The sequence below is a fragment of the Nothobranchius furzeri genome, chromosome 1 (assembly GCF_043380555.1).
Source record: "Nothobranchius furzeri strain GRZ-AD chromosome 1, NfurGRZ-RIMD1, whole genome shotgun sequence".
NCBI classification, from domain to species: domain Eukaryota; kingdom Metazoa; phylum Chordata; class Actinopteri; order Cyprinodontiformes; family Nothobranchiidae; genus Nothobranchius; species Nothobranchius furzeri.
Window position 1 is genome coordinate 33,449,290 of NC_091741.1, and position 24,954 is coordinate 33,474,243.

A 24,954-nucleotide genomic window follows, 5' to 3' on the forward strand; every position below is an offset into this window, starting at 1 on the left:
ACATGCTCCTTTCTGCTGCAGCTCATCTGAAGTTTTCTTCGGTTCCTGGTTTTCTAAGAAGCACCCAGAGCTCTTCTCCACCTCCTCCTCTGGTGGACAGGTGAGAACTACAGCTGCAGGGTCATCAAGCATAGAGTTGAACAAGCCCTCAGCTGAAGCCTTGGGCCCAGTTCGGATGACCAGACCATCGTGGTTGACCTTATGCACCTCTCACCGATGCTAGCATCCTCGTTCGCCTCAGAAACTCACTCCCACTTATGAGCAGCTGGGACTTTGATGTTGTAAAAGAAAATATTTCATGTGCTGCGGCTTAAAAATGAGATCTGAAACTACAAATGTGGGTGCTGCTGCTATTTCCATGTTTTACTCACTTGTATTTAACCTTTGTGAACAGATACACCTGTACCCACATTGCATGACCAACAGGAAATGTTTTAAAGTGGGTCAAAGGTCACTGCTGATATTCAAGAAGCTGAGCTGAGCAGGGACAGGAAATTCCTATTTATTAGGGGTGAACTGGAAATGACGAACGTATGAGAAATGTATGTTGATTGGAGCTTTTGGTGATGACTCGGAACATTAAGGTACAAAAGCAATGACGGGACAAGAATTATCGGCTCTCTTAGCTGAGAGGCCAAAGAGGGGCTCGCGTGGATGAGAGTCCACAGGGCAGGAGCAAGGTAGGATCTGTCGGAGATGGGTTTAAGTTTCGAAAAGGGTTCCTGGAGCTCAAACACTGATCTGCTTGGAGGTAAACATCAGACAGGATATTGGGCACTGGTGAAAATCCAAAGCTAAAGTGCTTTAGGCAGTTATTGTCACGACGTGCGCGGAGTGAAGCGGAGCAAAGGCGAGGATCCAGACCGGGGAGGAAACAGGCAGGCAGGTAGGATGAATTCCACAGGTTTATTAAGTAAAGACGCACGCTGACACTGGAACAATGACACCACAAGGAACACAGAACAGCAGGGGTTTAAATACATGAGGAACAGGAGCTATGGTGATTGGGAAACAAGAGGCAGGTGGGAGCAATTAACGGAGACACAGACTACAACCTAGGAGAAGACAGGACAGGGTGTGACAGTACCCCCCCCCTCAAAGGGCGGATCCCAGACGCCCACAGGAACCAGGAGCAGGGCGGGGGGAGGGGGACCCGGAGGGAGGGCCCAGAGGACGATGGAGAGGCGGCAGGGAACGGCAGAGTCCGGGTGCCGGCGCCTGAGGCAGATGAGGCGACGGGCCCTTGGAGGCCGGCGCCTGCGGCAGAAGAGGAGGCGACGGGCCCTTGGAGGCCGGCGCCTGCGGCAGATGAGGAGGCGACGGGCCCTTGGAGGCCGGCGCCTGCGGCAGATGAGGAGGCGACGGGCCCTTGGAGGCCGGCGTATGCGGCAGATGAGGAGGCGACGGGCCCTTGGAGGCCGGCGCCTGCGGCAGATGAGGAGGCGACGGGCCCTTGGAGGCCGGCGTATGCGGCAGATGAGGAGGCGACGGGCCCTTGGAGGCCGGCGCCTGCGGCAGAAGAGGAGGCGACGGGCCCTTGGAGGCCGGCGCCTGCGGCAGAAGAGGAGGAGACGGACCCTTGGAGGCCGGCGCCTGCGGCAGAAGAGGAGGCGACGGGCCTTTGGAGGCCGGCGCCTGCGGCAGAAGAGGAGGCGACGGGCCTCTGGAGGCCGGCGCCTGCGGCAGAGGAGGAGCTCTGCAGGCTGGGCCGGCGACAAAGTCACTGCAGGCTGGGCCGGCGTTGCCCTCAAAACCACCATCGGAACTGGAGACCGTGGAGACGCCGGGCTGGACGGAGCGTCGGCCTCTTGAGTGCAAAGAGCATCCCCAGACGAGACGGCGACGTCATCGGACGAGCCGACTTCAGAGGACGAGGCGGCGGCGACGTCATCGGACGAGCCGACTTCAGAGGACGAGGCGGTAGCGACGTCATCGGACGAGCCGACTTCAGAGGTGACGGCGACGTCATCAGAAGAGGCGGCGACGTCATCAGAAGAGGCGGCGACGTCATCAGGGGCGACGACTTCGGACGCGGCGACGACTTCGGACACGTCGTCATCAGGGGCGACGACTTCGGACACGTCGTCATCAGGGGCGACGACTTCGGACACGTCGTCATCAGGGGCGACGACTTCGGACACGTCGTCATCAGGGGCGACGACTTCGGACACTTCGTCATCAGGGGCGACGACTTCGGACACGTCGTCATCAGGGGCGACGACTTCGGACACGTCGTCATCAGGGGCGACGACTTCGGACACGTCGTCATCAGGGGCGACGACTTCGGACACGTCGTCATCAGGGGCGTCGACTTCAGAACAGGAAGGGGCGTCGACTTCAGAACAGGAAGGGGCGTCGACTTCAGAACAGGAAGGGGCGTCGACTTCAGAACAGGAAGGGGCGTCGACCACCATCGACTTCGGGTCCACAGGCGTTGACTTCTGGTCCTTCGATTTTCGGACCATCAACCTCTGGACCGCTGGCCTCTGGACCGGGACCGGACCCGTCTGCTTCTGGCCCGGAGGAGTCGGCTTCTGGTCCCTCGACTTCTGGACCGCCGAGTTTTGGACCGGATCCGGCTCCATCTGCTTCCGGGTCGGTACCCTCCGTCTCTCGGCCCGCTCCGTCGGCTTCTGGGCCGGTACCGTCTGCTTCTGGCCCGGAGGAGTCAGCCTCTGGTCCCTCGACTTCTGGACCGCCGAGTTTTGGACCGGATCCGGTACTGTCTGCTTCCGGGTCGGCAGCAGGGCCGCTGCTAAGAAAGCCTGGAGCGATGAGGAGAGGCGGGAGGTCAGCTCGTCCAGTTCTAGCTCCCTGAGGCTGAGCGTCCGACGGAGCTGGGCCAGCTCAGCCCGCTGACCGGCGAGCTCCGCTGGGGAAACCCCGCGCTCGCTCCTCTGGCCCTGGGACGAGGAGGATAGGGCGTCCAGGTGAGACTCCTTGCGGCTGAGGAGCTCACGGAACCGGCCGAGCTCCGCCCGTTGCTCCATCAGCCGGGCCGCGATTGCTGCTCCTTCCTCTGCAACCGACGGGGGCTCCGGTTCGGCAGGAGACGGGACTGGTGGTCTGGCCGGGGGCCTGTCCGAACTGCCGCGCCGGGCACGGCCAGCGGCGGGCTCGAAACTCCCTCCAGAAGCGCTGGGCTGTGGTGGCTTCCGGCGTCTCTCCCCACGCCGTGGACCGACTCCGGGGGAACAGATCGCCAGCCTCGTGCCCTCATAGCTGGAGCGATCTGGCAGCGGCTCCCGGTCCAAACATGCCTCCGGTTCCGGGAGGACAGGGAGGAACGCTGCGGCCGAAGGTCGGCGATGCCGGCGGCGGCGAGGCGGAGCTGGGGCTGGAGAGGGAGAAGCCGGCTGGTGGGTCGGGGTAAGCCACTGGAGCAGATTCTCCCAAGGCAGAATCTCCCGGCTGGATCCATCAATGGGTTCGGGTGGTGTCATTCTGTCACGACGTGCGCGGAGTGAAGCGGAGCAAAGGCGAGGATCCAGACCGGGGAGGAAACAGGCAGGCAGGTAGGATGAATTCCACAGGTTTATTAAGTAAAGACGCACGCTGACACTGGAACAATGACACCACAAGGAACACAGAACAGCAGGGGTTTAAATACGTGAGGAACAGGAGCTATGGTGATTGGGAAACAAGAGGCAGGTGGGAGCAATTAACGGAGACACAGACTACAACCTAGGAGAAGACAGGACAGGGTGTGACAGTTATTCATAGATTGTGCTCCTCTTCTGGGAGTATCTGAACGACCTATCAGCAGTTAGGTTTGCTGGGCTTCTAGATGTGAAAGGATAAGAGAAGGGAAGGGAAGGTTCAAACGAACCAGTTTCTTTTGAGGCTTTCCAGGTGTTACGAGCTGTTTCACATCATCAGCAATAGCGTCTGCTCTTGCATCAGCTGTCTCACCCCGGCTTTCCACAGGAGCCGTCAGCAGCACGTTACTGCAGCAGCACGTCATAGCTGCTGATAGGAACCGCTGTGGTCAACAGAACCTTTTCCACCGGAGCCGTCAGCAGCGCGAGTCGGCCGCGTCTCAGGAGCAGCATGTCGCGGCCTTTACGCGCCGGTTCTATTTTCTACGCGCGACGCCTCTGAAACGGGTCAAGTTCGACATTTTTGGGAAAGGAAAGACAGGAAATCGGACGCGGAAATGGAGAGAAGTTCCCGAGATTTTCAGAATAAAGAACGTACTGCCTTCCGGTTGCTTTACTTTAAAAAAAGTTACTAACTGTGCGTCCCCGTGAGAAGTTATCACCTAGCTAGCGGTCTCCTTTGTTTTTCAGGTCCGTATTGGCGATTATAAAACGGACAGAACATAAAACACAAACCATGTTGTAGTTTTCTCCTGCTTGTTGTTGTGTTTACTGACGAAGTCACTCGTGTGACTTTGTGCTCGGTCGGTGACAGCTGCTCCCCTGCTGCTTCGCGTCTCGTGGGAAGGGCCAAGCAGCAGCTTACGCGAGCAAAACGTGCTGCTGCAGTAACGTGCTGCTGACGGCTCCGGTGGAAACCCGGGGTTAGTGTTGATTTTGTTGTCATCCATCTGTCTGACATTGATAATCGGTCGCTCGGCATTCCTAATGTCAGTGGATTCATCCAGTAGTGATGAAAACACGGACTTCTATCACAGCCTTGTCAACATCTTCCACAAGAGCACTTGCCATAGCTTGGTGCATTTATTTTTCATTGATGTAACTACCATAGCTTGATGGTTCGGTGTTAAGATTCTTAAACACGGGGCACTCCGTATCTTTCATGAATTCAACCAGATGGCAAAATTTAGCTTTGGCCATTTCATTTTTTGCAATAAAATAGGCCACTTTATTTCTTCAGCACATCTTCCAGAGCCTTGGTCATCACATTTTTGGCTCGCGTTTACTTTTCATTGCTGCTGTGTGACACACACCATCCGAATGACGGCGCAAAGTGTAGCATCGACTAGTAAAAGGCACCGCACCGTACATTTTACAGATGGAGCAGCTCATTTACTATTTCGATTTTCAAGCCAGGGATGTAGTCTGAGCCAGTTGGCCTGAAAGGTATCTTTGGGCTGCTTGGTAACATTGCTGACGCTCCCGCTACGAGAGTCCGAAGGATTCGGGTCATCGCTGGTATCAGCGCCGCCTCTGGTGGTGAATTTACAGCATTATAAAAACCAAACTTGCAAGAACCATTTATATAATGTGGAATACCTGCAATTCCACTGTTACTTTCAGGCCCTGAGGATGAACTCCTCACAAGGATAGGGTGGGGAGGGCCATCAGCAGAAGTGTGTGAACCTTACTTCTGAGTCAGAACAAGAACTTTCAATAGAAATGCTGTTGTGTCCTTGGGCAAGACACTTAACCCACCCTGCCTGCTGATGGTGGTCGGAGGGGCCGGTGGCGCCTGTGTTCGGCAGGCCCCGCCTCCCTCAGTGCGCCCCAGGGCAGCTGTGGCTACATCGTAGCTCAACATCATCAGCACCATGAGTCTGGACTTTGTCTGCATGCAGGTTTTATCTGAACCCATCAGAACCAGTCTTCTCCTCCTGCTGGGGAAAATGTCTCCTCTGTAGGGTGCACTGCCATCAAAGCTGCTGACAGATTGTTTCATCACGCTGAGATTTGTAGCTGGCTTCAGGTCAGAGCAGGGGAGGACAAACAGCGCTGTCCTGTTGGACCGTCTCAACCAACTATGCTGGAACGTCTTGAAAAAGCCGGCTTTATGTAACAGCGACTGATTACATTTTTTATGAAAGGGAACTGCGGCAACATGAGGTCATTTTTCACTCACTTTCAGGATTTCAGTGAAGAATGTGTTAAATGACTCGCGCTTGTACAGCGCCTTTCCGAGCCAGAGGAACTCAAAAGTGCTTCACACTGCAGTGTATCGTTCACCCATTCGCACACAGGCGATGAGCTACCATGTAGCCACAGCTACCGAGGCAAGGCTGCCGAGCACTGGCTCCACCGGTCCCTCCAACCACCACCAGCAGGCAAGGTGGGTCAAGTGTCTTGCTCAAGGACACAACAGCAGAATTATCTTCTGATAACTGGACAACCCGCTCAACCTCCTGAGCTACTGCTGTCCCAAGAATTACAAACAGTGAACAGGGGTCATGGCCACACCGCTACAGCAAGGGCCCGTTTAGGTCCATTCATCCCAAAACACGGACTCCTGAAAATCTGTAAAAACAATGTTTGAATAATGCGTTTCAGCCCTCGTTGGAGGAGCTCTTTAGTGTTTCTGTCGAGAGTTAGAAGCTGTAAACCCTGGTCCCTGCGGGGGGGGGGGGGGGGGGCTACCTGCTTTTGAGTTTGCTGCGCCAACACACCTGAGCGCAGTGAGTGATAAACAGGAGAAGTCGACGAGCTGCTAAAGAGGATTCAAACGTTGCGTAAGGTGTGTTGGTGCGAGCCCTGACCTAGGGTCAGTGACTCTTGGACTCAGTTTGAATACAAAGAAACACTTGTTATAGTAGGGATGTAAAAAATGTCAATATGGCAAATCATCATATTACTTCCTGTGACATCACATCAATATTCAAAAGCGGTGTATTGAATTTTGTGGAAGAATTTCCATGCAAACTTTTGTGTATTTTCTTTTCTTTTGGTGCAATTCAAATGTCGACCGCTAGTTGGCAGCAGTGTGCAACGGTTTTTGTTTCCACCACTGAAATGTAAATCCCTCTGTCATGGTTCAGATGCATCATGTTAAACATGTTATGTGTCCGTTTGGACGGTTTGTTGAATTTTCCTACAATAAAATCAGTCTAAACAAATCGCTAATATCGTCTGGCTGAATGTATCGCAATATATTGTGATATATTGTCTTGGAATGGACAATGTATCGGCATCAATATCGGTATCAGCTGATGTTAGTCATTTTTTAACATATCGGTATCGGTCCGATAAATAAAACCGGGCCGATATTAACAACCGATATTTTTTCCATTTTGTCTCCACTTGTTTGCCTGTTTCAGAGGGTGGGGGGGGGGGGGTGATATGTACTTGTTTAGTCTTGTGAACAGTGACTGTAATCATCTCAGAACCATAAATGTGTGTGTTGTGAGTACATAATAACATAAATTCAGCTTGAATAATTTTCATTCTATACAAAATCTGCTGATTTTAGAAGCATTAATGTCAGCATATCGGTATCGGCAAAAATCGGTTATCGGCCATAAGAGTGATATTTATATTGGATATCGGTATCGGCTCAAAAATGTCATATCAGTGCATCACTAATATTGTCCGGTCCCCCCCTTATTGTGATACGTATCGTATCGCCCAAAATTTCACCAATACACATCCCTATGTTATAGTTTTCTAAATAAAGTCCAACATTTAAAAATCTTTAATCCCCGTGTGGATCATGACCCTGAGATCTGAATCCAAAACTTCATTTATGAAACTTTGTGTGGAATCTTTAACAAAACTCTCAACAAAACAAACGTACTTATGCAGAGGGACTTGGGGACCAATAAAAAAAGTCTGCATAGACAATAGAGCCCTGCACTGAAGCCCTAGGCCCTCGGGCCGGGCCGGACACGGGCTCAGATTTTAGGCCCGTGCAGGGCTCTACTCCAGAACCTGTTTTAACATAAGACAAATAGTTAAATAACACAAATTAGACTATTAAGTTAAAAATAAATAAGTGAGCACATGATTAGGGCTGCAGCTATCGAATATTTTTGTAATCGAGTACTCTATCGAATCTTTTTTTCGATTAATAGAGTACTCTAATAAATTACCCTTTTGTGTTTGTAAACCATTATATCAAATAGCATGTTATAATTATGAAAGACCTCTTAAAATGAGCAAGCAATTGCCAGTTATTCTTCAAGTTTTATTCAAAATTAGTTTGCAAAACTTCAACTTTACTTCACAGTAAACAAAAGCCTGTGCAAAAAATAAGTAAACAACCTGAGCCGATTTTCCCCTCGTGCGAGAATCTGCTAGCCTGCAAGCCAGAGGATAACTGTTGAAGTAGCGCTGCGAGCGGCTGCGGCCCAAACAGATCCAGAACCGCTCACGGCGCAAACAGCTCGCCGGCTGTTTCCCTATTAACCCACGTTCGTTTTAATTTCTACACTTTTTTTCTCACACAATAACAAGGATTGTCGAAAGCATGTTTGCCGTGGTTATGTTAAATTATACTGGTCACACAACATTTATTTACTTTCTTTCGTTTTCCTCCGCCACTCATAAATACCCGTGTCCTCCTGCAGCAGTGCCGAGGGACAACAGACGTCAATAACAACACAATAAAAAGTCCGACATATCGTGTAAAAACTGCTATTTTTTGGCACATTTTAAGACCGACGTGTTGCTACCAGACGTACGGTGTGAGCTGAAACTGAGCGCTACAAATGAAAAAGTCGCACAGTGACAGCAGAATATATAGAAATACAGGCTAACATGCATTATCTTGTAGAGGCTCCGAGTCCGCTTGCAGAAGTGACATTTACATGTGGATGTTTCCTGGTCAGGTTGCAGCATCGAGGATGTGGTGTTGTGGTAGGCTAAATCCATTTTACAGTATTTATACTGGACTACGTTTTCCGCCTTACGACGTGAAAAATTGTCCTACAACTTTGACATTTTGTGTCTTTTTCGCACTCCACCGGGGTCCACGTTGTCCGCCATGGCTTAAGAGAAAGTTAAGTTACATTCGCTACTCGCGTGTGCTTTTAGTGCAGTGGGCATGTGCGTCACTTATTTCAGTCCGGGTGAAACATGACCCCGGGTGATTGCAAAGCCATGAATTAATTAAATATGAATTAAACGAATCCTCGAGGCAGAGAATTTGACTCGAGGCTTTTTTGTACTCGAATTATTCGAGGTACTCGAGGAATCGTTTCAGCTCTACTCATGATAGCCACTGAGGGTGGTTTTATTAACCACGGAACAGCCACAGACGTCTCTAATAGGATCTGTGATTCATGCGTGAAGACCTGCCTTAAGCCCAGACCACACTGCGGTTTTTGGCCGTCTTAGCCAAATACCTTCTTGTGAACAGAATTGTGACAAAAACGGTGAACGTGAGGGTGATTTGCAAATCAGTGGCCGTTCAATGTGACCGGACGTCTGACGACCAAACTCAGCCTACAGCAACGTACAAAACCTGCTTGAAAAACTACGGCTCCCATCTGCAATCGACCAATGAAAACACACCTTTAGGACACCGCAGCAGCAAGACTCCACCTCTCTGAGTTTTGGTTTCAACTTACGTTTAAAATGCGGATTATAAACTACACACCAGTTTTTATTTTTGTTACTAACCCAATTTAAACCAGAGTTATACTAAAATAATTAAACTACCTTTTTTAGACCACCGGATAAATTGTGAAACTGTGATTCTGAGAGGAGATGAGCTCACGGACAAAAAAAATAAAAACACAAAAACATGAGGCCCCTTTGCTGGTGGTGCAAATCACACATACAGTGGGACGCAAACGTTTGGGCAGCCTTGCTAATCTTCATGACTTTCCTGTATAAATTGTTGGTTGTTACGAATTTCCAGTAAACTATACCGTATGACACACTCAGTGATACTTGAGAAGAAAAGCAAAGTTAAAAAAATAACTCATAATGTCATCTTTAAAATATTAAATAACCTTGTATTTTCTAATCTTACTTAATCTGTTTGTCAGACACGTGACCTGCATGTCAACCACACCCCCTTATCGCCATTTTGGGTGTATGACTGACGGTGCTAGGGGAAGCTGAAACAGAACAAGTGATAAGGATGGATACAAAGAACAAGGACGAACACACCCCTTATTGGGATAAACTTGTGATGGAAGTTAGGGATCAGTATTTTCAGAAATCGTCTACAATCGACATCGCTGAGTTTCACATGACGTTGCATCTACGTCACCAAATGCAGATGGGGGTCCGGAAGTAGCCGGCGCTGCACAAAACCTTGGTTTGCTTTACTTTGGTGACTGGCATCAAAATGCAGAAATTCTATGTGGTCTACGGTTATTACAATTAGGGATGGACAATATATCGGCATCAATATCGGTATTGGCCGATTTTAGACATCTTTTAACATACCGGTATCAGTCCGATAAATAAAACCGGGCCGATATCAACAACCAATATTTTTTCCATCTCTTCTCCATTTGTTTGCCTGTTTCATGGGGGGGGGGGGGGGGGATTGTTAAGTCGTGTTAACAGTGATTGTAATCATCTCTGAACCGTAAATGTGTGTTGTGTGTACATAATAACGTAAATTCAGCTTTAATAATTTTCATTCTATACAAAATCTTCAGATTTTAAAAGCATTCATGTCAACATTTCAGTATCGGCAAATATCGGTTATCGTATCGGCCCAAAAATGTCATATCGGTGCATCACTAATTACATCACTCTAATCGGGACAAAGACAAACGTTTTTTTCAAGTCCTGAATGTGGCGCGCCACAAAGGACTCTAAAACAAAATGTACTGAAGGAAGACGGCAGAAGCGGATCAGTAATCTGTGGCTTAAAACAGGAGCAAAAACGGACAACGCTGGAGTTTACACCGATCGCTTTCTACGGGTCAGACATTACAAAGTGTTTTATTAAACAGTTGTTTAGAAACAGCCATAAAAACGACAGGTTAACAGTTTTATGCTGTTTTCACGTGTCCTCACTGCAAATAGCTTTCAGAGTGCTAATGTTTTTAGCAGCTAGCCTAGTGTCGTGGCGTGGCGCTTATACCTTACTAAAATCAAACAAACCAACCAGCAATTTGGATTTAAAAGGCATAAAAAGTTAGTTACATGTAGATGCTAGCACACACCGATCGTTAGCATTTGTGCCAGGTTTTATTATCTGGATGAGACTTAATCACACAGGTTATTATTAATATGTTACAAGCAGGTACAGAAACCTAAATCAGAGGTCGCGCTAGACATGTTTGTTTACATTTTGACCGAAAGTTTAAAAAACAGCCATGATCGTTTCCTTGCGTCATTTTCATTTGTCTCATAATAGCAAATAAAAATTCACAATTGAATTTTCATTCATTTTTATTCATATTTAGTCTAAACTAGCTGACCAGCAACATATTAATGTTACAATTAAATGATTTAACTGAAAGTAAGAACACTTTACCTGCTGCGTTGTGGTTCTGGTTCTGCTGCTGTGACCCGCAGACGCTCCGAGCTGCTCTCACAGCTCCTCGGCACGATCATGGTGTCCCGGTCTGAGACGATGCTCGGATGTTCCGATGGTGATCTTTTCTTGATTTATTTTGTGACCTCCGTGATGTTCTCTGTGCGTAACGTTTAAAATGTCTGCTCACCTGAATGCGTCGGTGTAATTCCAGTCTGTTGGAATCACCAACAGCCTTGAGATTTTTCCGTCCAAAAATAAACGGTCAAATATGGAAAATATCCAGTTACCGCGACTCCAGCCTGCTTTTAACTTTCTCGCCTTCTTGTGCAGATGGCATGGAAGCCCTTCCCACAACAGGAGCGTATCATTTTCAGCAGGTTGATAAAATCACAACAACACAAAGCGACCGCCGCTTCCTTCGTTTGTACACCTAGCTATCCCATCATGCAACACGCTGCAGCACCCGATACGTCACCTGACAAGGACTGACAGAACCAGGAAATAATCAATTTTGACAAAATTTTGTTTTATATGTGATGTGTATTAATATTGACTGATATAAAAAAATATATATTTACGGGATTTTCCATCCAGCCAAGTCCTACAGCTGTCTTAATAAAAGCTTAAAATAAGTCAGGCTTGTTTTGGGTGAGGGTTGGAGTCCGCCAAGTAGGGATGGACCACATATCGGCATCGGTATCGGCCAATGTTAGTCATTTTTCAACATATCGTATCGGTCCGATGACTAAAACCGGGCTCATATTAACATTATATAAGCTACCAGAGCTTCTTTCCCTTCCTATGTTCTACATATATATGTATATACATATGTATGGGTTTCTGTTTGGATAATTTAATTTGTTTGCTGATTTACATGTTCAATAAATAAAAATTAAAGAAAATAAAAAGCCTACCTTATTTAAAGAGAAGCTCATCCAGAAGATAAACAGTCTGTTAGCAAGAGTTATGTTATTTAGCTACACCTGCTGTTCGCTGCTCCACTAGCCGGGACCACATCACAAATAAACGACCTCACTCCTGCGTTTCCTTCAGCTGGATCGGGATATTCTTCACTCCCAACTTTGACTCCATAAACGTAGAAGAGAACGGGTAAGAAGAACAAAACCTGCTCATGCTAATGTTGCTAGCTAGCATATGTGCCAAACCCGCGCCCAGACACGAACTGTCTTCTCTGATTGGCTGAAGCCTGTGACTGTGTGCAACTGCAAATGGAGGGGGCGTGGTTGGATACCTGTCAATCACTCAGGATGCTCGACGCTATTTTAAAATGGGAAAATGTTGTGTTTTGTTTTTTTCGCAAGCACAGAAAGGAAGATGTATACTTTGTTATAAATTTGTTAATTACGCTAGCTAAATTCTATCTCCACGAATGCAAGTATAGTAAAAAAAACTCATTTCAAACACTATTATAGTGACACTATCTTACATAAAACTGATTAGTGGATCACTAATTAAAAAATTTTTTAAAACTATAACTATTTGCACCACCTACAATTTATTTGGATGTGTGTAACATTTCTGTAGTGCACCCCCTGGCATATGTTTCATGTTCTTTGTTCAATTTTGTATGCAATTTGTTTGTATACTTATCACCTTGTTCAATAAAGTTTGGGAGGGGGGGGGGGAGTTGGACGGAGAAAGTTTCATCATAGTCCGCTCTCCCGGTCCTTAATGTTGCTGATGCTGAACTTCAGAGCTTTCCTTTCTTTGTAGAAATGTAGAAATTTACAGTGGAAGGCTGAAAACAGTAAAAAACAAAATCCATACTGTATCACATTTTGTAAAATGTAGCATAGCATAGCATAGTTTATTTATATAGCACGTTTAAAATGCAGCATGGGAGCTGCCCAAAGTGCTGCACAGGCTAAAACAAAACACACCCATTACAAGGAGCTAAAACAAAGGATAAAAATCTCAATTTAAGCAGAGAAAACATGAATAATAAGAACACATTAAAACAATGACACAATAAAACACTAAAATGAGTCACTGTCTAAAAGCCAAAGTGTAAAAGTGGGTCTTTAAACGAGATTTAAAAATCGCCAGAGATGGAGCCTGCCGAACTCCATTGGGCAGTGAGTTCCATAGCTTTGGGGCAGCATGGACAAATGCTTGATCCCCCCGCGATTTGAGTCTCATCTGCGGCGTGTGCAGCAGCAAAAGGTCAGCCGACCTCAAAATGTACAATAAAAAGGTGCCAAACACGACCTTTCCAGATCAGCCCTGTTAGTTTAGAAGGGATTATTACGTCGATGGATTAAACCTGCGTCCCGAGCGTCAGCTGTCCGATAATAAATCTGCTAAAGTCTTTCCAAAACGTTGTAGCATGTGAACAGATCCAGAAGAGGTCTATGTTTATGTTTATGTATTTAGCAGACGCTTTTGTCCAAAGCGACTTATAAGTGATAATCGGCATGTTGCCCTTGAGGCTAACAACAACAACATTGACATCAGTCATGGAGAGGAGGGAACAAGGAGTGGACAGTAGAGAGGGGGGACGGGTGCAGGGAGGGTGCTAGTTTAGAAGATGCTCTCTGAAGAGCAGGGTCTTCAGGAGTTTCTTGAAAATAGAAAAGGAAGCTGCTGTTCTGGTAGTGCTTGGAAGGCCATTCCACATTTGTGGAACGATGCATGAGAAGAGTCTGGATTGTCCTGAGCGTGGTGTAGGCACTGCTAGCCGACCATCCTGTGATGACCGGAGCGGCCGGGCCGAGACGTAAGCCTTTACAAGAGGATTCAGGTAGATGGGAGATGTACCATCTCGGACTTTGTATGCTAGTGTTAGCTATTTGAATTTGATGCGTGCTGCTAGCGGTAGCCAGTGGAGCTCAATGAACAGAGGGGTGACGTGTGCTCTTTTGGGCTGATTGAAGACCAGACGCGCCGCTGCGTTCTGGACCATTTGAAGAGGTCTCACAGTACAGGCTGGAAGACCAGTTAGAAGGGCGTTGCAGTAATCGAGGCGGGAGATGACAGTAGATTGCACCGGGAGCTGGGTGGCATGTTGTGTTAGGTGCTGAACGGTCTTCCACAAAAACAGCCGTTCACATCAATTTCCCTCTTAAACTTTGTCATATAGTGATTAGCTGGGTAACACCTATGAAGTATTCTGAATGAAACTTCTTTGACCTTATTTGTCACAAAATACTTATTAGGAATGGTCCATACTCTGTTCCTACTAATGTCAGGGACAAAGGAATTCCAATAAAAATCACATGTGGAACAGATAAGGATTCTCTCTGAAATAAAGCACAAATATTCCTATTACTGTTTTTATGCTCGATAAGACAAACTTTTCCTACGTATGTGTTCACAGGGTCGGGAGGAGAAATAGGCGGTACGAATGGTAGAACACCTTTAAAAAGCATTCTGACACCCATAGGTATTGCAGCAAACAGTACGGCAAATTCTTTGGGAGTTGCTGGAAATTTATATGTGTTTAGGAGTTCTGTGTAAGACATAAGCTGTCCATTAGTATTATACGACTGATTCACAAAAACGATCTTTTTCTCAACCCAACTAGAGAAAAACAATGACTTCTTTTTATACACTATGTTCCTGTTCTTCCAGATCAAGTATGTATGGGGAGTAAAATTATGTTTATAATTCAATTCAATTAAAAAATACTTTATTACTCCCAGAGGGAAATTGATTGCTGTAGTAGCTCAGAATAATAATAATAATAATAATAATAATCAAGTCATCAAAGAGGTGTTGTATATTACAACGGCTGTTGGCAGGAAGGATCTCCTGTAGCGGTCAGTGTTGCAGCCAAACTGAAGAAGCCTCTGACTGAAGACACTCTTCCGTTGTCGGACAGTCTTGTGAAGAGAATGCTCAGGGTTGTCCATCATGTTCTTGACTCTCTGGAGAATCCTTCTTTGCATCATCTCCTCCAGCGGTTCCACAGTCATCCCCAGAACAGAACCAGCATTTGTTATTAGGCTGTTGAGCCTTTTCAGGTCCCTGCTTCTGATGCTGCTACCCCAACAGACGATGGCTGAAGAGATTACACTCTCAACAACAGACTTGTAGAAGATCTGCAGCATCTTGCTACAGACATTGAAGGACCTAAGCGTTCTCAAGAAGTGCAGTCTGCTGTGTCCCTTCTTGTAAACGGCTTCGCTGTTCTTTCTCCAGTCCAGTCTGTTGTCCAGGTGAACTCCAAGGTATTTGTATTCCTCAACCACCTCCACTTCTTCTCCCATGATGGAAACGGTGTTTGACTCCACCCTGTTTCTTCTGAAGTCTAAAATCATCTCCTTTGTTTTGTTCACGTTCAAGGTCAGATGATTGTTTCCACACCATGCCACAAAGCGCTCCACCAGCTCTCTGTACTCAGCTTCCTGTCCATCTCTGATACACCCGACGACTGCAGAGTCATCTGAGTATTTCTGTAGATGACAGGTCTCTGACTTGTACTGGAAGTCTGAGGTGTACAGGGAGAAAAGGAATGGTGAGAGTACAGTCCCCTGTGGTGCTCCAATGTTACTGATCACCTGGTTTGATGTGCAGTTCTTCAGCCTCACAAACTGGTCTGTTTGTCAGGTAGACTTTAATCCAGGCGATGGTTGAGTGACCAGGCTAACAGAACTTGTTTGTGAAACATTTGAAAGTTTTCTGGAAGCTTTCCTACATTGTAGTCACAACCCAGGATAAAAGTTAGGCCACCAAATTTAGAGAAGACATGTGAGGAGTAAACCGTCCAACTCCTTCCAAAGGAGCACATCCTTCTGACAATGGCGCCCCTAAAGGGTGGCCCACCCCTAGAAATTTGCTGGCCCCCTCAGCAAAAGCCAGAGTTAATAAATTATTTTAATGTTCACTCAAACCATAAATTGATCTTATTTATTCAAGAAATAATTTTCAAAACAAAATAAAAATAATACAATTAATGAGTAAATAAATTATCTGAATAAAAATTAAGTACAAATGTTTCTGCTGCTCACTGTTTAAAAAAAAGTAATTAAACAAAAAAATTACATTAAAAAAATGTCAATAACATTTTAAATAACTGAAATGTATTATACTAAAATGTTTGTGTTTATAAAATGTAAGTGAAATGTTTTGGATACGTACTGTTTTTTTTTTTAATAAAGGTGCAGTACATCACCACAGGCTAAACTCTCCCAGTTACTACAAGGACCAATATGGTGTGCCACCCCAAAAATGTCTTTGGCCTTGTTTGGCCACCCCTGTCAACATTTTCTGGAGGCACCCCTGCCTTCTGAGAACCCAGTTGTGGCTCTGGAGCCCAGGTTTGATCCTCAGGAAGACGAGGTGAAGGAATTGGCCCAAAAGTCTGATGATCACAGGCTAGCTGAAGGAAAAACTGCTAAAGGTGCCCCCCAGGCGGAGAGGGATGACGAGCAGCTCCAGAACAGAAATGCAGTGGTAAGTTAACATCTGGGAAGAGATAACTAGTCGGGTGACTGAACCCTGTCAAACACCTGTTTAGTTTCATGTGATTTAATAGGAACGTCTCACATTTCTTATTGTTTTAATAGTTGCTGCTTAAAATAAACTTTTATTTTATTCATCTGAAGATTCAGGAGAAAAGCTAAACTTTTATTTTGTAAAGGGAAACTGCAGACGCATTCCGGTGACAACGGTGCCACCTTGTGGTCTCCCTGATGAAGGGCCCATCCTGTAGCCATGCTTCTAACCCAGTGCTCTCCAGCCCAGGTCTCCATGGCTCCTAACCAGCTGTTTCCTGCTCCAGTGACATTAATGGCTGACTCTGCCTGGTTTTCACTCACCCATTAGACTTCAGACCCAACAGACTCAGTGAAGCGTGTTGGACACAAGTGTAGGTATCTGACCTACTGGGTTCAGGCTGCAGGACCAGACTGAGGCTCTTTCCCATTCTTTAACCATGTAGTGTTTTCTTTTAGGGGCTTATACCAACTGCCCCTGGTGGTAGAACGAACCTGGATTTACTTGAGGAATGTTGATGTCACAAGGTCCTACCGACGCTCCAGCACGTCTACTCCTAACCCACCGTGTGCATGCGGAAACAACCTCTGGTAACCAGGATGAAGCTCTACGCCGGGAGCTGTAGAACGTTCTCCACGCCCGGAGAACCAGTGGAGGCTCTAGACTGACATCAGACACCTGCAGCAAGAGCACCAGTCTGGAGTCAAAGATGAGGACCGCTAGTTTAGGGCACGACACCCCATCTCCCACTTCTCACAAGTCCTCATTTGAGACGAATTTAGTTGATCTGAAGGCAGATTTACAGGAACGGAAGCTTCTGGAATACGAGACACAGGTCCAGAACCGTAGCTCGGCGTTTGCCTTCATGTGGACTTTAGCTCTAGTCCTAGCTAGAGGACAGGCTGCTGGTTTGAATTTACGTTTATATTTGAGGTCGTGCTGAAGCTCGGGAGGCCAGAGGCTGTTGAGCCCAGGGGTTTGGGTCAGCTCGAAGTGGGCCAGATGGTTTTAGGAACACAAACCCGTTTAACCGTTAGTAGACAATAACAACAGGCCAGGACTCAGTAGGAAGTTAGTTTTCTCTGAATATTTTTATTCTTTGCAGCAGAACGACACTGGCTCTGCTCAGAAGAAGGTGTTTGGTCTCTTGGTGGTGAAGCGTGGTTTGTGCTGACGGCGCAGGACCCGATGAGGCAGAGGGAACTTGATCTTGGAGTCCTGAAAGCAAACAAGTCGGTTTTAGAGCAGAGCCAGGAGTCAGACCTGCTAACTAGCTCATGTTGCCAGTTTCAGAACCGCCACGTTCCAAAATGGCAGCAGGAAACCTGGAAGAGGAACCTGGCAGAATCATCTGGCGGGTTTTGAATCTGGATCTGACGAAGGAGGCGGCAGTCCAGAGAGAGACCCGCTGACCAACAGAATAACGTGCACACTCACGTGGAACTGCTTGATGGCAGGTCGGCGGCACTTGTTAGCAGCGATGACCTGGACCTTCATGATCTGGATGGCGTGGGCACGTGCCCGATGGCGAGCTCCCATGTCACGATCTGAAAGACCAACAGGTTCAGACTTCCTTTACACATTCACCAAGTAGAACCCAGAGCGGACCCTCGGACTGGTTCTGATTAGACGCAGAAACACCCGCGTGGGTCCAAACCTGAAGAACCGATCACCTGAGAGCCAGTCCTGACGAGAACACACAGACCAGAGTCCAACACACAGCGGTTCTAGTCGGGGTCCTGGTCTTCGGAGCTTCAGGGATCAGCCGTTTGCACCTCCCCAGAACAGATCCACGAGTTAGATCCAAGCTAAACGGGATGCTACTTTGTTTAAACCCGACTTGTTCTATCACCTGGGTTTGGACCCATTCTGAACCGCCCACATTTACTGTTCTGCTGATAACCTGGAGCTGTACGCACGTGTAATCATCCGTGTGACAGCTTAGTGCTTTAAATGTAACATTCCAGCCCAAAACCGTAATTCTGTCTGCATCTTCAGGTGAAACTGCGCTCCACGCTCATGTAGAACCAGCTGTGGCTGCAGGTTAGCAGCACGCCCGGCCTGTGCTCTGGACCGTCCTTCCACACACACGAGAGAGGGGGGGGGGGGTGCCGTGCAGCATGACTGTGTGCAATATGAATTTAATGAGTCGTCACATTTATTCATATTTATTGAACTTTAAATGTAAATCAAACTCAAAACATATTAAAAAAAAGTGTGTTGGGGTCCTTCGGGTTCCTTCTTCTGTCTAGTGGCGGCGGCGGTTGGCCACACAGGTGCCTGATTTATACATTTTTAATCGGCACTTGAAAATAATTTTGGCTGATATAGAAAAAAATTTAATGTTCTATTGGTCGGCCTTTAATCTCAATTTCGGTCTAAATAATCTCAATCCTGGTTTTGCCCAGCCTAAGTTGTAGTGTTGTTTGCACACAGAAAACTGAGCAGACCGCTTCGTGTTGGCCTCACTTCGCTGGCTTCCTGCGGCCTTTCGCACTAGTTTAAGGTTTAGCGGGATGTTTTCCGGGCTCTACGGGGTCACGCTCCTCCGTATGACTACATCATCGAATCGGCATTCTCCATCACAATCTCTGCGCTCAGCTGAGCAGGAGTTGTTGGATGTCTCACGTTCTAGGCGCAGGACCAGGGGTGATGGTACCCGTCTGGTCCTGGCGCCTTCTCTCTGGAATGAGCTGCTGCTCAGTAGTCGACAGTCACCATCGCTGCAGGTTTTTTAAGAGTCGCCCCAAGACACATTCGGCTTTTAATCTTTGGTTGGGTCAAGGTTGCTGGAAGGCGCTATATAAATAAAATTTGATTGATTTACATGCTTTTATTTTGACGGGCCATGTGAGTAACGGGTTGGGTTAAGCGGTGTGTGTTGGTCCTGCAGAACCCGCTTTCTGTGGGGAACTGTGGGCCGTGCTGTGACCACTCATGGTAAATGTAAGGTGGACCAACCATCCACGCTGCCACCTGTAGTTTTCGGAAGAGCCGACTTGAAGCCCAGTGGGCGGTTCTCACCACGGCCATCTTGGCCGCGCCACTCCAAACAACACATCAACAGAGCAGAGAGCAGGGCTGTGAGGCAATGTAGCTGCAAGCTAACAGAGGCTGGCAGGTGCTTTAGCCAGAAAACTAAAGGTGAGCGACTCTGCTACCATCGGTGTTTTAGGCGACATAACTTTTAACGCAAGGCCAAGGACGCGGCCTCACCTGGGCCAAGCTACTAGCACGACGGCTCTGCTAGCTAAGCATCGTAGCCTCAGGTTTAATTACGCGTAAACAGATGAGAGATAAACTCCCTTCTGTCAGAACCACAGGGCAGCAGCTGTGGCTACGCTGTAGCTCATCACCACCAGTGTGTGAACGGATGAATGATTTGCTGCAGTGTAAAGCACCCGAGTCCAGACTCAAACGAGCTTTACAAGAGCAGGTCTTCCATTCACCATGAAGCCGTCTCCGTCAGCTCCATGGAGACACGAGTGGACAGAGACGTTTTGCTCACACTTCTCCGTCTCCTGGGGAGCGCTGCAACGCAATTCCCCGCCAGGACAGCAGAGGGCGGAGCGCTGTTGTGTCACGGATCCGGTGTCGGTACAGGATCATACATTATTGTTTGTTAACACCTAAATGTTTTCTTTATAATTGTAATTTGTTAATAAAACACCATATTATCTTTGTTTTGTAAAGAAAGTGAAACTGCATAAAACCAACATCAGACTGAAACAATAGAACAGTTCTTATACGTGAAGCCACATCTGTTTGTATTCATGTGGAGTTCATCTGTATATTTCCTTAGTTGGTATCTAAATACATTCTTTGACTCATAATGTCGCTTGGTGTCTTTCAATAAAGTTCTTATATTTTATTTTGCCCCATTTCATCAACATCAAGAGCTTTTGAGGGTCACCGTTTATCATTTGCTTTTATTTTACATTTCCTTTAGAAGTTCAAACATATTTTCTCCAAAAAGTGTTGATTTTTGGACTACAGGACTACAACCGCTAAGACTACGACCGCAAGTTTGTTCTGACCAATCAAAATCATAACACGATAGATGATGGACACCCTCATAACTACTTTGACGTCATCGGCAGTCGAAGGACCCCGAGCCGATCCTGCACCGACACCGGTCCAAGTGAGTGTGTTTACTGTTGTGTTTCTTGTATTTAAGACTTTAACAGACAAATTTGTCTCTCATCATCCTCCACCTCTTCACGCGCTCGCCACCTCCAACCCATGCTTCCTATCGTTTACGTCCACGAACAAAACGCTCGCTTCACCCCTCCAGTCACGGATGACTGAGACGTTCATATTTGTAGTTTTTCTGCGAGGTATTCTTCAAGCTGCTCCGTGTCTGCCGCTAGATAAGCTCGGCTCTCTTTTGAGGGCGAATGGTGACGTCGTCGAGGACAGCGGCGTCCTGTCCAATCACAAGCTCTCATTAGGGCTGCAGCTAACGATTATTTAGATCGATGAATCGGATGTGGTCTCAACTCGATTCATTGATTAATTTGATTAAACGGGAAAATAAAAAAATTCTAGAGAATAACTTTTCCCTCCTTCCTTTAACAGAACCTGATTAGAAAACGGTTCGGTAACGTGTAAAGCAACACGCTGTCACCTAAATATGTCCATAATTAAACTATGATTCAGTATTTCATTAGCATGTTCAGTAGTAAGCTACTGAACATGCTAACAGTTAATTTATTAATGAACAGGACGGTGACGGGGACTTTTCTTCTGCTTCTAGAGTTTAGAGGTTCTTCGTTTCATGAACATCGGGTTTTCCTGAACCCACTTGATCGTGAGCCTGCTACCTGCTAGCGTTAGCTAATCTGCTTGTAGTTACACTTTTGGCACTAAACTCTGGACTGTTTCTGCTTCTGCGTCTTCGCTGGTTTCGGTTTTCCTCCACAGCCCCTAGATTAGCTCAGTGTGCACCGGTGAAACACACCAATTACACGAGCGACATAGATGTGCCTCGGTCTGATCTGCTGCCGCATCAGATGAGCAGTGACGGTTACTTAAAGGTTGCACAACACAACGAATTGATAACGAATGGATTTGTTGTTGCAGCCCTAGCCCAGGTTCACGTTTCTTCCATCTTTGACCCGTTTGCCCTGGAACACAAACACCTAACGGCTCGGCTGGACCGGTACTCACAGCACTGGGTGACGGCTCCAGACGTGCTCAGGTCCCGGTACTCTCTGTACATGTTGTGGGTTCCGCTCCGAGAGTCGTAACGCAACCAGATACCAAAGTTTTTCACCTTCAGGGGCGTCTTCTCGTGGACCTGAGGACAGAGGGGGTTATGAACGGATCAGCCAGGCTCAGCTTCATGAGAACCAAACGTCGCTTCTTCTGACAGCTGATCTACGATGGGATGTGGACGGGACTCTGACTCAGATCTTTTTACTGAAAATGTTCTGATTCATTTCACCCACCAGGCCACAGTAGACAATCTCGCCTGAAGCCTTCTTCATCTTCCTCAGCTGCGAGACAAAGTACCAGAAACGGGACTTTGCCACCACGTGGTTTGGAGCAAAGATCCTCATGCGGTAAAGAGGAGGGGCGGGGTTCTTGGGCGAGGGCAGCAGACGCCCGATGACTTTATACTCCCGAAGCTGCAGAAAGAACCAGAACATGTCAGAACTTCACATCATAGAAGCCTGAAACCATCAAAGCATGTTGGACCTTGAATTCACTTTCAAAGGCACCGCAGCATCAGAGAAAGGCGACAAGGACCATTTCCTGTTTGCACACCAGACAAAATCACGCCACTGACCACGGCGTGACCTTTGGGTTTGGGTGCAGACACAAACAAGACAAGACAAGGGTGCATCAGTAAGACACGGCTTTGTGCGACCAGAACTCCTCCTTCTCAGGTTTGAGCCCATCTGAAACCTTTCTCCACCTGGTTCCGGTCAAAGAACAGGAAACACTTAGGATCTGGAAATAAACCAACTTCTAAATAAAACCAGCTGAGTTTTTAACTCAACAACAACGATGTATGAGGAACCTTCTGGAGGTATAGCGAAGTCCTGGATAAAGTTACTTAAAAGACCGACAACAGTATGTACAAATTAAAGATATAAAATCTGGATTTAGAGAAATAAGTTGTGGAGTTCCACAAGGTTCAGTAATAGGTCCTATATTATTTACTTTATATATAAATGACATATGTAACGTGACAGATTTTTTCAAATTCATGTTTGCAGATGATACAAATTTAGTTTGTTCAGGTAAAGATGTTAAAGAACTTTTAAAGAAGGCCGAAAAAGAGTTAAATATCCTCAAATCTTGGTTTGATGTAAATAAACTATCAATGAATATAAAAAAGACTAAATTTATGATTTTTGGAAATAAGAAGGTAAAAAATTGGGACTTTAAATTAACAATTTCAGATACTGAAATTGAAAGAGTGTCTGAAATAAAATTTCTTGGTGTTGTGATTGACTCTAACTTATCCTGGAAGCATCATTTAAATTATATAAAAGGAAAAATTGCCAAATCTTTGGGTCTATTATATAAGCTGAAGGACATACTAAACCATAAGGCCTTACGTCTAATATACTGTTCGCTAATACAACCATACATGGCATATTGTATAGAAATATGGGGTTCAACTTTTAAAACATATATACATGAAATAAAAACTATACAAAAGAAATCTATTCGACTTATGAACAAGAGCAATTATTATGCTCATACTGGCCCGTTGTTTTTAAAATCACAGATTATGAAACTAGAAGATCTATATTATTATAAAATAATGCAATTTATGTTTAGAGTAAAATTAACGGCTCTGCCAGAAAATATACTAATGTTTTTTGCAAAGAGGGAAAGTAAATATGATTTAAGAGGTGTATGTATGTTTGTTCTTAAAAAAGCCAAAAAGGGCATGAAAAGTAGATGTATCTCTGTAATGGGGGTAAAATTTTGGAATGAGGCTAAAATAGAATTAAAATTAGCAACTTCTCTTTCAGTTCTTAAAAAACTTATCAGTAAAAATATTTTTGAAGAGTATTAATTTGATGTTGATGGATGGATTTGTGTTTTACTTTTATTTGGGTAGTTGGTTCATTGCGGGAAATTGAAAAATTGTTTTGTAAGTAGGTTAGGCAATTCTATAAGCTATTGCTTCTGCCTAAACCTGTTCATGAGATACCAAATAGACACCATTTACAACATAACATGTATATGTTAGTGAGAAATGGTATTTGTATGACATGTTATTGTATATTATCTTAAGATGACTGACTGAATAAATTGATCATTCATTCATTCATGCTGCTCAGATGTCCAGAACCATCACAGGGTTTTACTGGTCCCAGTTAAAGGCATCATCTCTGCTAAGGTTCTGGTCCAAAACCCAGTTAGTCAGAATGAACGTTTTAAACCGGCTGAATGTTAGTTTTTCTTTTACTTTGAGACTCGCTCTGCTCCTCAACTCATTTCTGAAACGTTTTACTTTTATTGTTTTGATGCATTTAGAATAAAACCAACACCGATGGTTTTCAGCCTAACAGACCTCCGCTAAAGAGCCTCCGAATGACCCGGACCCCCGTCTTAAACTGGACATATGCTCTAAATGTGACTAAAGTGTGAAGGTCGAGTAAAACACCGATCAGTAAAGCCACTACAACTGGAGCTGAGACCGTGTCCGACGCTTTTAACCACCGAACGTGTAAAACGCGTCCACATGGTGCCGCCGCCATGTTAGAGCCGAACAGGCGCAGCGCGAAAACCTCAATATTTTGTGCTTAAGCGCACTTTTACCACATGCTAGCTCAGTAATGCAGTTACATGTATGTAACACGGTTATATCGTCTTTTATAGAGCGCGTATGAAGGCTAAAACGACTAAATAAGAGTCTGAACGTACGGTTCCGGAGGCCTTCATGGTGTCTCCCGATCACTGCCACAGTCAAAGAGGAGGGAAGAAGGTAGCGACTGCGCATGTCAGTAGCACTAGGACAGCCTTTTTATGCAAATTTAGTCACATATGATTTGTAAAACACACATGATTGGTCAATGATTGATGATTTTTTTCTCCATAACTTTATTTAAATCATGTAGATAGACAATATCAATTTTTTTGTTCTTTTCTAACAAAGTTTTAGTAAAAACGTTTTTACGACATGTTTTAGCTAGTATCTCTAGCCCAAAGCCTAAAGGGTTAGGGTTTATCACAAAAGGTCTGCTCTAGCCGTCATCAGCGATCTCCGGTGTTGGTGACGCCACTTCCTTTTATCCTTTTTTTTACAACAAACTTTATTAGTGAAATTGGGGATCTTACATAGCAACGAAGTAAAGCACAACAATACAAGCAAACAAACAAAGGGGCCAAAGTGATAAAACAGTGTTCAAAGGATAAGAATACAGAGCACAATCA

At 45.9% G+C, this 24,954-nt stretch overlaps 2 protein-coding genes and 1 non-coding gene across 3 annotated transcripts in view; all 3 read right to left on the reverse strand.

Moving 5' to 3' along the window:
• pthlha (parathyroid hormone-like hormone a) overlaps positions 1 to 12,136 on the reverse strand; it is a 150,068-nt gene extending 137,932 nt beyond the window's left edge. Inside the window, exon 1 of the mRNA XM_054739925.2 lies at positions 12,012 to 12,136. The gene's annotated coding sequence lies outside the window, so the exon portion shown is untranslated. The remainder of the gene's footprint in view (positions 1 to 12,011) is intronic.
• A 5,490-nt stretch (positions 12,137 to 17,626) lies between these two features.
• rpl18a (ribosomal protein L18a) lies at positions 17,627 to 24,550 on the reverse strand. Its single transcript, XM_015962826.2, has 5 exons — positions 24,445 to 24,550; positions 22,005 to 22,184; positions 21,724 to 21,853; positions 17,992 to 18,101; positions 17,627 to 17,772 (listed from the first exon to the last, which is right to left on the reverse strand). Exons 1-5 carry the CDS (start codon positions 24,460 to 24,462, stop codon positions 17,680 to 17,682), a joined length of 531 nt encoding a protein of 176 aa, XP_015818312.1. The 5' UTR covers positions 24,463 to 24,550; the 3' UTR covers positions 17,627 to 17,679.
• On the reverse strand, positions 22,244 to 22,375 carry LOC129163086 (small nucleolar RNA SNORA68). The gene has a single exon (XR_008563094.1). It is a non-coding gene; the product is annotated as a small nucleolar RNA SNORA68 (small nucleolar RNA).
• Positions 24,551 to 24,954: the final 404 nt, after the last annotated feature.